This window comes from Neophocaena asiaeorientalis, unplaced genomic scaffold (assembly GCF_003031525.2).
Source record: "Neophocaena asiaeorientalis asiaeorientalis breed wild unplaced genomic scaffold, Neophocaena_asiaeorientalis_V1.1 scaffold134, whole genome shotgun sequence".
NCBI classification, from domain to species: Eukaryota; Metazoa; Chordata; class Mammalia; order Artiodactyla; family Phocoenidae; genus Neophocaena; species Neophocaena asiaeorientalis.
In genome coordinates this window covers 26,293,445-26,309,786 of record NW_020185339.1, presented here as the reverse complement: position 1 = coordinate 26,309,786, position 16,342 = coordinate 26,293,445, and the positions used below count along the sequence as shown (strand labels likewise).

Below are 16,342 nucleotides of genomic sequence, written 5' to 3'. Positions count from 1 at the left end.
GAGGGAGGGAGGGGGGAGGGGGAGGGAGAGCGAAAGGAAGACCCACTACCGGGAGAACTGGGTGCTGCTTTATTTCACAGGAAATAATTGGACAGAAATACAGAAATGGAGGCCCAGAGGCTGCTGAAGAGGGCAAGGATGGTGTCCCTTGGTTCCAGCCCTCAGGCTCTTGTCAGTGGGCCTCAGGCCTCTCCCTTGGGGTGCGGATGCAGTCTGGCCAAGCCCAACCAGGAGTTTTCCTAGCTCGGCTGAAGGCTGTGGAGAGAGGAGAGGACAAGCCTGGCTGGAGGCTCGATGCTGTGCTCCTTGGTTAGTGTAGGCAGCGGACAAATGAGATGCAAATCAGTACGCGGAACAAGGCCAGACTGGGCAAGCATTCAGAACAGCAGGCCGGACCCGACTGACTTCTGCAGAGTCCCCTGTGGGCTGGCTCGGGCTGTGGGCAGTGGACACAGAGCTGACCATGCAGGGATGGGAGTGATAAGAGTGGGAGAAGAGCTGAGAGGGCTCAGGAAGGCAGGAGGGTGGGAGGAGCAAATGACCTCCGGGTCACTCAGTATGTGATGGACGTCTTCAGACTTGACTCGACCGTCTTCTTCAGGATGGTGTGGCAGGTGGAGCTGGAGCCAGAGCCGGACACAGAGCAAGAGCCCAAGACAGGGCCCTGCCCAGAGCCCAGGATGACGTTGGAGTCACCGGTCACAATGCTGGAGCAGCTGGACCCAAAGCTGCCATTCCCGCTTCCGAGTCCACAAGTGCCCACCAGGCCACCATCTGCTCCTCCAGACACGATGGTGCTGCCTTCCCCAACAGCTGCCGAGAAAGGCACCAGGGTCACAGCAGAGTCCTCGATTCCCCATGGGGCCCCTCTCCCAAAGTCCCCTGATACTCACAGATAGTGACTTGACTGGTGTACTCCCCAGACGTCCTGGGGGAAAAAGGACGAGAGGAAGAAATGCTAAGAAGGGCTGCAGAAAATATGTTCCCAGGTGCTTTTAAGCCTCTTAGAGCAGCTCACCACCCTCTGAGCAGATAAAATCCCCAGTCCCCAATTTTAAATCCCTCCCAGCAGAATGGGTGGCCCTCAGTGGCTCACAGTGTCAAGAAACCTCTCAGCATCCTAGGGACTTCCCTGGTGGCGCAGTGGTTGAGAATCTGCTTGCCAGTGCAGAGGACACAGGTTCGAGCCCTGGTCCGGGAAGAACCCACATGCCGCAGAGCAACTGAGCCCGTGCGCCACAACTACTGAGCCCACGCGCCTAGAGCCCGTGCTCTGCAACAAGAGAGGCCACCGCAATGAGAAGACCGTGCACCGCAACGAAGAGTAGCCCCCGCTCGCCACAACTAGAGAAAGCCCGCGCGCAGCAACGGAGACCCAACGCAGCCAAAAATAAATAAATAAATTTATTTTGAAAGAAAGAAAGAAATCTCTCAGCGCTCTGTGTTGGCCTTGCATCCCCCCACCCCCACCTCCGTCACACGTCCTCAGGGCCCTCTGACCAGCCCCACCTGCTCTCCTCGCCCTCCAGCAGCCTGCGGTAGGTGGCGATCTCCACATCCAAGGAGAGCTTCGAGCTCATCAGCTCCTGGTACTCGCGCAGCAGCCGCGCCATGTCCTGCTTGGCGGTTCTCAGAGCGGCCTCCAGCTCAGCCAGCTTGGTCTGAGCATCCTTGAGGGCCAGCTCCCCACGATGCTCGGCATGGGCGATGGCAGCCTGCAGTTTGGCATTCTAGAGAGGGGTAGAAATAAGGGAGGAAGTGGCTGTAAGCCCGACACAGACTCCCAAAGCACCTACTGTGGATATAACTTAAAGGCTGAGATGGACCATAATCTCAAGAGCTCAAAATTATTCCTGGCCATGGCCAGCTCTTCTCATTCTCAAAGAGAGTATTGCCTCTTCTGCTTCTTGAACTCCCAGAGTGGGTTAAGTAGCATCTCAAAAATGTCAGGTCCATCAAGAACTTCAGAAAATAATCTTATTTGGAGATAGGGTCTTTGCAGATGTAATTAGTTAAGGATCTCAAGATGCTATCACACTGTATTTAGGGTGAGCCCTATATCCAGTGACTGGTGTCCAAGAAAAAGATGAGACAGACACTGAGATGACGCCGTGTGAAGATGGAGGCAGAAATGGGAGTGATGCACCACCAGACGAGGAATGCCAAGGAACTTCCGGAGCCACCAGAGGCCAGGAAGAGGTGAGGAAGGATTCCCCCAGCTCCTTCAGAGTGAGTGTGGCTGCCCGCACCTGAGTTCAGGCTTCTAACCTCCAGAACTGACAGAATAGATTTCTGCTCTCTCAAGCCGCCAAGTCTGTGATACTTTGTATGGCAGCCACAGGAAATGAATGCAGCTCCTTCTCCACTTTCTCCCATGATCTTCCCCTATTTCTCCCCACCCTGTCAACCCTCAGCACCTTCCCTGCAGCACTTTCTCTCTCCTAGGGTACTTAAAGCTCTTCCTGTCCCGTACGGGTCATTATCTACAAGTCTCATCTTGAAGGCCACGTGTCCTTGAGGCTTTTGGAACAGCCCCATTTCAAATACTTTATCCTGATGTTGTCAGAGTCTCATGGGCCTCAGTTTGGGGTCTGAAAAACATTCTCTGTGCTCACCTCTCCAATCCGACAGAAAACTCCTAGAGGAAGGACAGCATCCCTGTCCAATCAGCCATCTAGTTGATTTTCCCTCACGTTCGGTTCAAGAAAGAAGACATTCCCTAAAGGCTCTCTTTCACTTACCACAAAGCACCCCATGGATGAGGAACAGGGTCTCCATTCTACAGGTGAAGAAACTGAGGCTCGGAAAGGAGGTGAGTGGCGGAGCTGAGACCCTAACCCAGAACAGCTGAGGTCCAGTCCACCGCTCTTACTGTAGCCTCAGTTCATCAGGCTTGTGCATGAAAAGGAGGAGTGAGAGGGGGCTGTGACCCCAAGAAGGATTCTCCCAGGAAAGGCACCTTGCTATGCAGGGGGGACTGTGTTTCCCAGACATGGGGACATAGTGACTCTCCTAAGTGCTGGCCACTGGTCTCTGAGACTCCACGCATTTCATTGTCACCTGGGTGAACTTAGTTGAGAAAGCAGGTTTCTTGCCTCCACCTTTTTTTTTTTTTTTTTTTTTTTGCAGTATGCGGGCCTCTCACTGTTGTGGCCTCTCCCATTGTGGAGCACAGGCTCCGGACGCGCAGGCTCAGCGGCCATGGCTCACGGGCCCAGCCGCTCCGCGGCATGTGGGATCTTCCCGGACCAGGGCATGAACCCGTGTCCCCTGCATCGGCCGGTGGATTCTCAACCACTGCGCCACCAGGGAAGCCCTCTTGGCTCCACCTTTAGAGACTCAGATTCCCTCTCTCTGGTGGGAAGCCCAGGAATCTGCATTTTATCAGACACCCCCAGAGACCCCCAAAGCTTCCAGAGCAAAAAGTCCACATTTATGGGCAAAACACCGTGGCAGCAAATTGAGTAATAGGACCTGGTCACCCTCATCTCAGGTCCTTCCTCACACTCCGAAGGAGAGCAGGTCAGAATGGTTGGAGACTGAGTCTGGCCTTTCAATGGTCTGTGCTCCAAGAAGCACAGACCCTGCTTGCATGTGGACAGGCCACCCATGGCTTGGGAGTCAGGCTGAAGTGCTTGAGGAAACGGCCAGACTCTGTGGTCTCAGCTCTCAACCCTCTGTTGATCCCAAGAAAACGATGCTTTGGGCTTGGGGAAAGTGAGGGCAAAGACACTCGAAAACTTAAGAATCTGTAATCCTCACACCTAGAAGTCAGGTCTCCAGGAGAAGCAGGAACCCACCTCCCTGCCCTTGCCATTTTCTCCCTCCACCTCTCCCAGCTCCTCACACCCACAGTATCACCTGACCCTCAGGGGGCCTCGGCGCCCCACCGTCCTGCCCATGTCCCCCACTCCCTGAGATCCTGGTACTCTCCCTCCCTAACACGGGACCAGGAAATTCAGCATGTGGCCTTAGAGTCCTTACTGGGCTTGACGAGTAAGCATGAAAAGAAGGGATAAGAAGAGATGAATTATCCCTCTCCCCAAGGAGCTGAAAGCAAGATGTGCATGTAGACACAGAATGCAGCTTGAGGGCTGGGGCCAGGGTTGGCAGTGCAGAGCCCAAGCAGCTAGAATTCCCAGGAGGAGAGCTGAACGCCTCTGAAATGGGGCTTGAAGTTCTCTCCACCCCAAATTAGCCAAACCCCCAGCCAGTTATCAAAGTTTCACACAAACCCAGCAGTGACCCTGGCACAAAGGTGGTAAGACAGAGGGCTTGGGGCCTCTGGTACCCTCACCTGCTTTTTGAGGTTCTCAGTCTGACTCTGCAGCTTCTGAATTGCCTGCTGCAGCTGAGTGATCTGGACTTTGGTCGCCTTCATTTGGTCCCCACAAAGCTGGGCAGACACCTGAAGCTCCCGGTACTGATGGGGGATGGGGTGATACCGTCAGTGGAGAGGACCCTCACCTTTGACCCCAAGACCATGAGGAACACCATGGCCCCGGTTCTCTGCCTCCTCACATCCTCATTTGGGAAGCGGGTTAAAACGCTTGGAAAACCAGGACACGGTGGGATGAGGTTGCGGAAGTCTGGGCTCATCTCCCACAGTTTCCCTGCATTGCTTCCCTCCTGGAGAGGGGGAACATGGTGCCCACCCAGCCCTGGTGCTTCAGAGAGGTTATTACAACTGCCCAACGGGACCAAGGTGGACGACCACCCTGGGGGGGCAGGCAGGGAGACCCAGCCATTTCCAGCATGGTGCCTGTCCCCCGGCCCTGGCACCTTGGTCTGGTACAGCATCTCGGCCTCGGCTTTGCTGGTCCCAGCGATCTCCTCATAGCGGGCACAGACCTCGGCGATGAGGTCTCTGAAGTCCAGGCGGTGGTTGTTTTCCATGGACAACACCACAGACATGTCGCTGGCCTGGGTCTGCAGCTGGCCCAGCTCCTGTGGAGAAGACTGACTCAGTGTCCATTGGCCCCCCGGCTCCCCTTCCCCTTGGAGCCCTGGGCAGGTGGGCAGAGTGCCCTCTTCCTTCGGAGGCAGCCCTCCTTCGTGCCGGGTGACAATGAGCACACCCTGCCCTCTGCGGGGCTGTGTCCTTTTCTGGAATTGAGGGCTGTCCAACGACTCGTGGACATGAAAGGAACGTGTCCGGCAGGGTCTGAAATCACCTGGTCCCCATCACTCCCCTGACCTCCTAACACATCCTCTCTCTTGTTCCCATTGCTCCAGTCACAGCAGCCTCCTTGCATTTCCTCAAAGACACCAGCACCCTCTGCCTGGAATCCCAGATTCCCCACTGTGTGTCTGTCTTCCTCACTTCCTTCAGACCTTGGCTCAGATTTTGTCTTCTAAATAAGGCCATGCCAACCACCCTATTTGAAATTGCCACCTGCCCTACCCCCCTGCCACATTCGCAATCCTCCTTTCCCTGCTCTAATTTTCCTTATTCCCATAGTATTTATCACTTTCTAACATACTTGGTAATTTATTTATTTACTAGGTCTAGTGTTTATTGTCTGTCTCCCAATAGAAAGCAAGCTTCATGATCTTTGTCTGGTTGTTCACTGGTGTATCCCCGATACCTAGTAATTCACATGGTAAATTCTCAGGAACTGTTTATCAAAGGACTGAATGACTGGCATCTAATTCACTCTAACCAGGCTTCACCTCCCAGCCACTCCCACTATTGCCACAGGAGCCTGCCCACACTGTCCCCTTCCCTCCCGCCCACCTGCCCCTGGCAGACCATCACTTCTGCCCTTAGTGATCCATACTTCTTCATACAGACGCCTCAAGAAGCAGATGTACTCTTTCAGAGCCTCCACCTTGCCTTCCAACTCCATCTTGCTCGAGAGAACTCCGTCCACATCCTGGGGACAGGAAGATAAAAGCCATACACCCCCACTCTCTCTCTGGGGGTCCCACTCTGACCCAGGAGTTCTGTTCACACACTGCCCAACACCCACCCCAGGGACATCTCCAGCTCCCATTCTTTCCTCCTCCAGCCCCGCCCTGCCCTGCTCTCTTTTGCCTGACACTGACCTATACCACCTTCAGGAAGCCTTCCCTGATTCATCCTAACCAGTTCTGTTTCTTCCACTCCCTCCCCACCCTCTCCCACAGTGACACCAGAGCTCATCACATAGTCCCTCAGTTGGATCTTGTCCTAGGGTCCCCCTGTGTCTACGTAGACGTCCCATTTCCTCAGAGGGTCCCTATAGGCAGTGTGACGGCATGTGGTGCATGAAGATCTCCCACCCACTGCCCTCCCAGCCCAGGACTGGGCTCTGTGCACAGTGGATGCTCGGGGTTCAGGTAGAGCAGCTGACCCCACCCTCACCTTTTTGAGGACCACGAAGTCTTTCTCCAGTGTGGCGCACCTGTGGGCCTCCCGTTCATAACTGCCAAGTAAGTATAGAAAGACGCTGCTTGGAGTGCCGGCATCAGAGCCCAGGCCCCTCTCCAAGTACACCCTCCCTGCAAAGGCCACTCTGCTTTAGATACTCCAAAGCAGGACACACCACCAGCCTGCTTCTCTACTCTTCCATCAGGAAGCTTTGTCATGTCTTATGTCCCTCTTCACTCTTTCAGCCCAGGTCGACTTGTGCCATCAGGCGACCTTGCTTCGTGTTTATAAGGCACATTCAAACACTCTTCTCACCTACCACTCACAGTCATCAACTGAAGCAGGCATTTTGGATTTTATTAGCGAGATTACAAGATGTGCCCGAGTCCTAGATAATTAGGTGGCCCAAGCAGACCTAAATCACAGGTCTCCTGGCCCCAATCTTTCCAGGACCTTCCACCTGGGTCCTGGAGCAATGCTCCCAATGGTTCTGGAAGGTAAGAAAGGCAAGTGGCATTTTCCCAGTCTACAGATACGGAAACTGAGGCTGGGAAAGGTAAGATGCCTTGCCCAAGGCCACACAGCTATTCCTTGTTCACAGTCACTAAACCCAAGCCTCCTGTTGGTCCAGGGCTCTCTCCATACCACCAGGTGACCTGGTGGGGAACCCAGAACCACAGCCTACCTGTGAATCATGCCACAGGCCTAGGGATGTTCCCACTAATGAATTCTCTTCCACCTCTGAGACCAGAGAATGTCTGAGTCACTTTGACCCACAGTCTACTCAACAGAAATTTCTCAAGAAAAAAACCCACATAGGCATTGTTTAATAAGCCCCTCCCAGCCTTGACCAGAAACGTGGCCCTCGTAACTGGGGCCTGCTAGAATCGAGGCTCTCCAGTCCTGGATATCAGGGGCTGTGGGACCACTTACTTGCAGCAGGTGGGGCCCCCTGAGAATCAGAGGGAATGGGGATGCGGAGGGGCTAGAGGGGAGGCCGGTCATGTGACCCTGGGAGCTCGGCAGTGAGACACCCTCTGGCTGACAGCCTGATTCAAGCCCTCCCAGCCCCCATCCAGGGCCCGTGGGGATGCTGCGTTTTGCCTACTTGGCTTTATACTCCTCCTGCTGGTACTGGCAGGACTTCAGCTCGGCGTCCAGAGACACTCGTTCTCTCTGCAGCTGCTCCAGCTGCTTCCTGAGCTGGACCAGACAGGCCTCGAAGAAAGACCGCAGGGCCTGGGGGCTGTCACTCAACTCCTGCTGCTGCAGCAAGTCCCACTTGGTCTCCAGGACCTTGTTCTGCTGCTCCAGGAACCGCACCTACAGCGCAAACAGCGGGTCCCTGAGGCAAGCTCCTGCCAGACTCCCTGGGCACAGCCTCTGGGAAATAAAGCTTGAGCAACCCTCTAGCCAGCCCGGAGCCTTTAAGGCCTTTGATAAATATTTTCCAACACACTAAATGAATTGTAATGACATTTTTATAAAGGGAATTTCAAAACACTAATTAAACAGAGCCTCGGCATAACCAGAGAGCCTCCAGTTAGACCACAGGAGGGACTTCCTTGCTGCAGGAGTGATTAGAAAACTAGTAGGAGACCAGACTTCCCCATTCCCAAGTCCATCGAGAACAGTTCCTCGAGGGAGGCACAGCGACAGGGGCTCAGCTGAGTTCACCCTCACCTTGTCAATGAAAGAAGCAAACTGGTTGTTGAGGGTTCTGATCTGTTGGGTCTGCTGAGTCTGAACCACCTGGAACTGGGGGTCGATCTCAGTCTTCAGTGGGGTCAGCAGATTCTGGTTGATGGCCACTTCCTGGATGCCTCCCGGAGGGCACGGGGAAAGCCCAGGCCCACCGATCCCCTCCCCATACCTCACCCCTAGCCTTCCCCTTGAACCCCAGGCCCTCCCACGAGAGCCTCCTTGGCACCCCCCAAAGGAACTGAGGCTCCTGCTGCTGAAGTTGACCCTGCCTCGGCCCCCCGAGCGAGCAGAACAGGCTGAGCAAGCACTGAAGCCCCTCTGGGCCCGGCAGGGAGAGAGAGACATGGCAGAGACTGAAGGTTCACAGCTACAGACAGAGGATCCTCAAGGTGTGTGTGTTCCTGCCCTGAGGCCCCGGGACGGCACAAGACTTTTATCTCCTCCCGTGCCTGGGCTGGGTCTCGGAGAGCAAGATGCTCTTGGCCTGAGTGTGTCTGTCACTGACTCCAGCTGGCCTCTTCTGACACGCCTGGGGAATAGGTGTCTGGCAAGTGCAGAGCCCAAGGAAGAGACCCAGAGCCTGCCCTCAGAGCTCCCAGGCTATAGGAGGGATGGGCACATTCTGAAGACCAGGAAGTAGCCAGAGACCTGGACTTCAGTGCTGAGGGATGGGGAAAGATGGCCCTGAGCAAACTTCCTGAGGGTCATTCAAGGAAGACTTCCTGGAGGAGGAGATGGGGAAGAAGGGAGGCACATTCAAAGGGAAAAGAAGATGGAGGGGGTTCAGATGGAGCTCTTGAGTGCCCTGCAGATGCTGGACAGAGGAGTGCATCTTCCCGAGGGAGGGTCTACATTCGAGAGTAGGAGGAGGAAGGCACTTTGCAGCACAGGAGAAGCCAGGAGGTTAATAGAGGTGTTATTGTCATCATTAGCTAAAAGACACTGCAGGGCTTCCCTGGTGGTGCAGTGGTTGAGAGTCCGCCTGCCGATGCCGGGGACATGGGTTCGTGCCCCGGTCTGGGAAGATCCCACATGCCGCGGAGCGGCTGGGCCTGTGAGCCACAACTACTGAGCCCGCGCGTCCGGAGCCTGTGCTCCACCACGGGAGAGGCCACAACAGTGAGAGGCCCGCGTACCGCAAAAATAAATAAATAAAAGGCACTGCAGGATTTGGAAATGAAACAGAAAAACAGGGTACCCAAGTCCCTCCTCTTGCCCAACCCAGCAATCATCCATGAAGCGCCACCCCACTCAAACCAGCCATCTCCACCCAGGGTGGCAGCGAATGGAGCATTTCTAAGCCCAGCCTGGGTCCCTTTCACAAACACACAGCACTAGGCACATCCACTTGGGTCCAGCACTGTGTCTGTCAAGTTACACATCAGAGGCTCCCAGGCTCTGAAATAAAATGTACATTTAGAGACATACCTTCCCCGGGGACTGGGAGCAAAAACAGGAGTTTTGAGGCTCACTTGCAGGATAGATTCCGTCACCGCCCTGAGTGCTAATTGGAGGAGCCCCAAGGTTCATCATTCAGCAGGCCTCCCACCCGGTGGAGGACCCGTGCTGCGAGGCATTCAGCCACCTCCACTGCTGCCCTCCCACTGCTGTCAGAGAGGGCTGGCATCTCTGATTTTTAGAAATTTCCAAAATGTCTTCTTTACAAGGCGGGAGGGCTATTTCTCCCTGTCCCTCCCCCGCTTTCTTAGAGCCTGATGCACCCTGAAGCTGGGATATTGGGCCTTTGATAACGCAACTCAAAGCCAGGACAAACAGAGACTCAGCATAATAAACACTCAAGAGATGTGTTATGAGGAAGTCAGTCCTAGCTATGCAAACAATCCCATAGATGTTCCACCCCCAGGACAAGACAATGGTGAGCACATCTCCCCTCCCTCCAGAGGATTAGAAACCCCATCTGGCAGATGGCACCCCGGAAGGAAACTGAATGACAGATGACGAGGTCAGGTCTTCTGTGGGGGAAACAAAGGAGATCAAGGGACTGAAGGCTCAGGTGAGGAAGAGAAGAGGAGAAAAATGATCCAAGCAGAGATTCAGGGACACAGAGGAGAGAGGAGGCAATGTGGAGCAACCTCAGAGTCTAGAAAGAGAATCTGGAAAATGGGTTGAATCCCACTGAGGACCCACCTCCAAACCCTACCCCCTGGGGACCACTTTGCAGAGGCAAGGAGGGCCGGGTGCCTTCCTCCCACAAACATTCTTAAGAAAGATCTCCGTGGGCTGGAGTCTACCACCCCTCTCTACTAGTACTGAGGGTGAAGGGCAGAGGTCACACTTAGAACGGGGCCTAATGTACCTCCCTGGAACTTCCCCTTGTTTGTAATATTATAGAACATTAGAGCCAGAGAGCTTCAGGGTCCTCTGGTACAATGCCCTTGTTTTACACTTAAGGACTCTGAGGACGCATAGGGTGTAGTGCAGGGTGCAAAGACTGTGCAGCCTTGAGTAACCTAAGAGATTGCACCAGATGACCGCGAAGCCTACTTTGACCTGTCACTCTGTGGTTTGAGTGACTTGCTCAAGGCCACCTACACAGCTGATCAGGCTGGAGCCAGGGCTCCCACCCAGCTCAGACCACTGCCCCACAGAGCAGCCCACTAAACAAACCTTTGATCATGACTCCACAATGTCTGCCTTGTCCACCCCTCCATCGAGCTCAGGGTCTGGCTTATGCTAGGCATCCAAAGTACTTGTTTACGAGATGAATTCTTATCCATGACAGTTACAGCCAGGGACCTTCATGAATCCCCGTGAGTTCTCAAACACTGCTGTAACACATGTTTTCCCCTATTTAAAAAAAAATCATGTTATGATGGAGAGAATGAAAAAATGGCTTGGACGTTTGAATGCCAGGCCCCTCGGAGGCTGAGTGGTACACACAAAGGTACACAAAGGGATCCCGATCATGCAACAGCAGAAGTACAAATGGCTGGAATCGTGAACTTACCGTTAAACCCAGCATGCAAAGGTTCTAGTGGGTTTTATCTATTGGGTTAAATCCCCTGTTCCAGGTCAACCATCCTCAACCACAGGGGTCCCCAACCCCCGGACCACGGACCAGTAGCTGTCCATGGCCTGTTAGGAACCAGGCCACGAACCGCTACTTGTCCACAGCAGGTACACAGCAGGAGGTGAGCAGCGGGGCAAGCAAGTGAAGCTTCATCTGTATTTACAGTCGGTCCCATTGCTCGAATTACCGCCTGAGCTCCGCCTCCTGTCAGGTCAGCAGCGGCATTAGATCCTCATAGGAGCGCGAACCCTACCGAGAACTGTGCACGTGAGGGATCTAGTCTGCGCGCTCCTTATGAGAATCTAATGCCTGATGATCTGAGGTGGGGCTGAGGCGGTGATGCTAGCGCTGGGGAGCGGCTGCAAATACAGATTATCATTAGCAAAGAGGTCGGACTGCACACAGACCATAATAAATCAATTGCTTGCAGACTCACAAAACCCTATCAGTGAGTGGCAAGTGAAAACAAGCTCATGGCTCCCACTGACTCTGCATTATGGTGAGTTGCATAATTATTTCATTATATATTACAATGTGATAATAATAGAAATAAAGGGCACGATAAATGCAATGCCCTTGAATCATCCCGAAACCATCCCCTGTCCCCATCAGTGGAAAAATTGTGTTCCGTGAAACCGGTCCCTGGTGCCAAAAAGTTGGGGACTACTGCTCAAACACACCTCATGCTCTACAATCCCTGCCCACCCCAGTCCTGCCTTCGAGAATGCCCTGGCCAATGCAGCTTCTTGTAGCTCCCCAGCAGCCCCTTCTCTTACTGCTCCACCCTGAGTTCACCCCTGGCCACAGCTACAACTCCTCAATCTCTTTCTCTCTAATTGCCCTCAAGCCTGTTCTGCTTGTGAAGCGGATTTTTTGACCCAATAGCCATTTATTCACATTTATTTATTGACTCAACAAGATATGATTGAGCACCTTCTATGTGCCTGGGCCTATGCTGAGAGTTAGGAGTTTAGCAGAGAACAAGGCCCAGCCCCTGCACCAAGAAAGCTTAGAGTCTAGTGGAGAAACAGACACAGAACAGGTAATTAGATACGTATTTGATTGCAATTATGATAAGGAGAGAAAAGTACAGGCATGAAAGAGGCCTAATCTAGTTTTAGCCCCTAATTTATTCTCGAACATGCCAGGAACACTCCTGCCTCAGGGCCTTTGCACTCGCTGTTCCCTCTTCCTGGAATGCTCCTTCCCAGATCCCCGTATAGCTACAAGTCACCTTCTCTGGTTGCCCTAAACCAAAAGTGCAACGCTGAGGCCATCCTTCATCGGACACTTCTTACCCCTTCCCTGCTTTATCTCTTTCCATTTAGCACTTAGCGCTTCCTAACATACCGTATATTTCGCTTACTCATTTTGTCTGTCAATCTTCCTGCACTAGAATATCATTTCCACGAAGGTAGGGATTTGGTCTCTTTGCTCACTTCTGTAACCTCTGCACTTAGAACGCTGCCTGACATACAGTAGGTGCTCAGTAAATACTTGTTAAATGAATGATTCCCCATTCAATTTCATCTTGTTGATTTCCTTCCATCTTTTAACCCCTGGATATCCTTGTGAATCTCAATTCTGTTCTCCAAAGCACTGATCACTCCCCATCTCACTCCCCCACAAGGTTGGGAGCAAGCAAACATGGTTGTGTGTGTGTGTGTGTGTGTGTGTGTGTGTGTGTGTGTGTTATTGAGCTCCTGCTGTGGGCTGAGCACTGAGCTAAATGATACAGGAGACATAAGATGGATAAGGCGCCATCCCCATCCTGAAAGAATATATAGTCCCATGGAGAATACAAATATGAACAAAGAATGGGGGAAACGATCTGAGAAAGAGTGCACTGGGTTGTAAGTGGGCATGTTGGTGTAATGGTGAGGGATTCCTCTTTTTACCTGGACCCTCCTCTTGTCCTTGGAGGAAAACAAGGACAGAGCCTTGTGGCATGCCACTAGAAACCCTTCCTCTGCAGTTTTACATCCTCCCAGTGTATGTCCTTTGGATGCTATGCTCAGCTGTTTGGGAATCCACCCACCTGTACTTTTATCTAAGAACTTTACAGATGGTAAGCATTAGATCCTAACAACCCTATGAAGCTGGTACTATGGTTATCACCACCTTACAGAGGGAACAAATAATTTCCCCAAGGCCACACAGCTAGTAAGCGGCAGAGCCAGGATTTGAACAGAGATAGTTGGACTCCAGAGTCTTTGCACTAAACCACCTCACTGTGCTCCTCTCAGAGACCTGGGAATGTCAGTATTGAAGGACACCTTAACCAACTGAAGCCCAGAGAGGTAGAATGACTTGCCCGAGGTCACACAGCAGATCCAAAAGTGAACTCATTTCTCAACATTCATCCATGATCAACATTAATTAAACACTACCAGGTGCCAGACACCATGCCAGCCCAGGTTAAACAAAATTTAATGAAAGTCCCTGCCTTCGAGGTGTTTGCAGTCAGGAAGGGGAGTGGGAGAGAAGTGGGGAATCTATTTGAAAACCAGTAAGTGCAATAAAGTGTTGGAGTCTCCACTGTAGACGCATGTACAGGTCTTGTGGTTCTGGCCATCTTCTTGAAGCAGCAGCGGCAGGAGTGCTTATTTTGGGCACATCCCAGAAGAACAGAAGTCATCTCCCGGGGCAAGATGAGGCAGGGTTACCCACACCCATTCGGGTCTTCCTAGCTTTCGCAGGGCAACGAAGGGGTTGGTTAGTGTCCTGTCCTGTTTGAGGGGAACTGGACAGAAAAGGCTCAAGTGTCTCGTGCCTGCCTTTAGTCAGCCTCCCCTCCCCCACCACGGACACCCCATGACTTCCCCGATCTAGGCACAATGGAACCTTCCCTCAGCTCTGCTTTTGCAGCTGAGAAATACATGCCAGATTCTGACCCTGAATCTCCCAAACATCAGCCACTCACATTCAACCTCCATCATCATGCCGTTTTGTAAAGCCAGATGTACTAGTATATACTTAATATTTTCTTTAAATCAAATCTAAATCAGTTCACTTCTTTCTTATCCTGACCCTAAGCCATAATATCCTTGAAAATGTAGCTTTTGTGTGCTAGTTCTAATTTTTTTGAATTCATATTCAAATAAAACATAACTATTAAAATGTAAAACATTCCTCCATGTGCTGTTGGCCTACAGAGAACACAGGTCAACCTCGTCCCTGTTTGAAGTTTCCCAAAGCCAGGGAGGGCAAGGAGGGAGTAACACCCATCAGATGTGGCTGATTTCTATCTCTCCTGTAATTACAGCTCTCTTGGCCTGTCGGGACAGGAGGGGAGAGAGGAGATGAAAGTCCTGCCCTTCATTCTTCCCCAGGCCGGGCAGAGCACACTCACACCAGCCTGCTCTGCCCTGGCACCGTCCTGCCTGCTGGGCCCCTGCTCTCCTCACTGCACTGGCAATGAAGGAAGGCACTGCCCATCCAGAGAATGGGCTTATTGTGAGGGAAGGGGTGCCTCAGAGGGGAGCCAAGCTGCTGCCTCCTCAGGCCCAGGTAATGAGCCCCCAAAACCCACAGGGAGAGGCTTGGAGAGGAAAGATTTGCAGCTTTTCCTGGGAGCTCAGTAGTTAAATGTTTGTCTCCAAGTTCCCGGTTGAGGGTGGAAGTGAGGAGGGACAATGCCAAACTCTAACTTTGGAGTAATAACCATTTTCCATGCATAACACACTTTTTAAAACTCTATTGACGTACCCCAATGCTCACTGCAGCACTATTTACAACAGCCAAGACATGGAAGCAACCTAAATGTCCATAGACAGATGAATGGATAAAGATATGGTATGTATACACACACACGCATGCAGACACACACAGACAAACACACACATACATATATACACAGTGGAATACTACTCAGCCATAAAAAAGAATGAAATCATGGCATTTGCAGCAACATGGATGGACCTAGAGACTGTCACACCGACTCTGAGTGCCAATCACTGTGTCGGGCCCTGTAGATGCTTCACGCCCTTTAATCCTCACCACAATCTGAGAAGTGGGGATTTTTCTTATTCACACTACAGACACAGTAACGGAAACAACTGCCCAAGATCTCAAAGACATGAAGAGGCCCAGCCAGGACAAGAGCCCAGACCTTCTAAGTATCCTATCATCTCCTCAGGAAGAGAAGCCCCCTCCAAGACTCCTTCTTGCAATAGGAGTGTTTCCCTATTCAACAGAGAGCCAGAAACTTCCCCTCTGGTGCGTGCTGGGGAGAGAGGCCGTGGAGGGGACTCGCTGAGCTTCACTGGGCAGTGGGGGCTGCTGTGTAACAGCTGGCTGCCTGCGGGGTTGGGAGAACACGTCTCTGTTTTGTAGTGTTTGCCATTTTCTAGGGTATAAATGGTCCCGCCATGGCTGATTTCAAGCTACCGGCATGATGTCACTGACCGCAGAGTTGGGAAGAGGTGAACACGGTTAGCCCTCACGAGATTGCACAACTGGCTCCAGCACACCACTGGCCGAGGGTGAGGAAGGTAGAGGCCCTTCTGTGGAGGGGGACCCGTCCCAGACTGTGGGAGCCAAGAACACATCTTTAGGAGCAAACTGATGGTAGCTGGGAGAGGAAAGAGGGCTGGGCCGAGAGGGGAAAATCTGAGTTGAGGGTCCAGACTTGCCCATCAGGACCCAGCACGCAGCCACTGCCGCTCTGAACCAATCAGGTTCAGCCAGTTGGGTGCCCTGCTGCAAGCAACCACTCCTGAGTTGGCAAATATTTATACAGCATGTTACTAAGGACAGCCTCCCAACACCCCAGAGGTCCATGGGGCCACTTCTAGGGCAAAGTTTCCAGGATTCCTACAACCCTGGGAAAATGATGTCAAGGCCCCAGCAGAACTCCTGGACTGGGAGATGGGGTAGGGGGTTTACCTGGACCAGCTCCCTGCCCCTCCTCAGTCCCTCTCCCCAGCAACCCTCCCATGGCCATCTGAAGCACTAAGCCCTGGGCATGGGGCACGGGGAGGGGGTTGAATCTTCTGCCCCCATCCCCAAGGAACTTCAGTCTGAGAGAATAGTATTTTCAGAACTGCAAGCTACAACTCACTAGTGGGTTGTGAAATCAATTTAATGGATCTCGACCAACATATCAGAGTGTATCACCATAAAATTGTGTTCCATGTGTGTATGTCTGTGTAAGTGTATACAGAACTGTGATGTAAAATGCATTTCTCACTAAGGATCATTGTCCAAGAAAACTGAGAAACCCTCTGATAGAGGAGGTGGTCCCACCCCCAGAC

The 16,342-nt window shown here is 52.5% G+C and overlaps 1 protein-coding gene across 1 annotated transcript; it reads right to left on the bottom strand.

Moving 5' to 3' along the window:
* Positions 1 to 164: 164 nt before the first annotated feature.
* KRT78 (keratin 78) lies at positions 165 to 8,401 on the bottom strand. The gene is made up of 9 exons (XM_024736764.1): positions 8,036 to 8,401; positions 7,461 to 7,675; positions 6,347 to 6,407; positions 5,781 to 5,876; positions 4,783 to 4,947; positions 4,298 to 4,423; positions 1,510 to 1,730; positions 894 to 928; positions 165 to 813 (listed from the first exon to the last, which is right to left on the bottom strand). The coding sequence occupies exons 1-9, from the start codon at positions 8,399 to 8,401 to the stop codon at positions 554 to 556; spliced, it is 1,545 nt and encodes a 514-aa protein (XP_024592532.1). The 3' UTR covers positions 165 to 553.
* Positions 8,402 to 16,342: the final 7,941 nt, after the last annotated feature.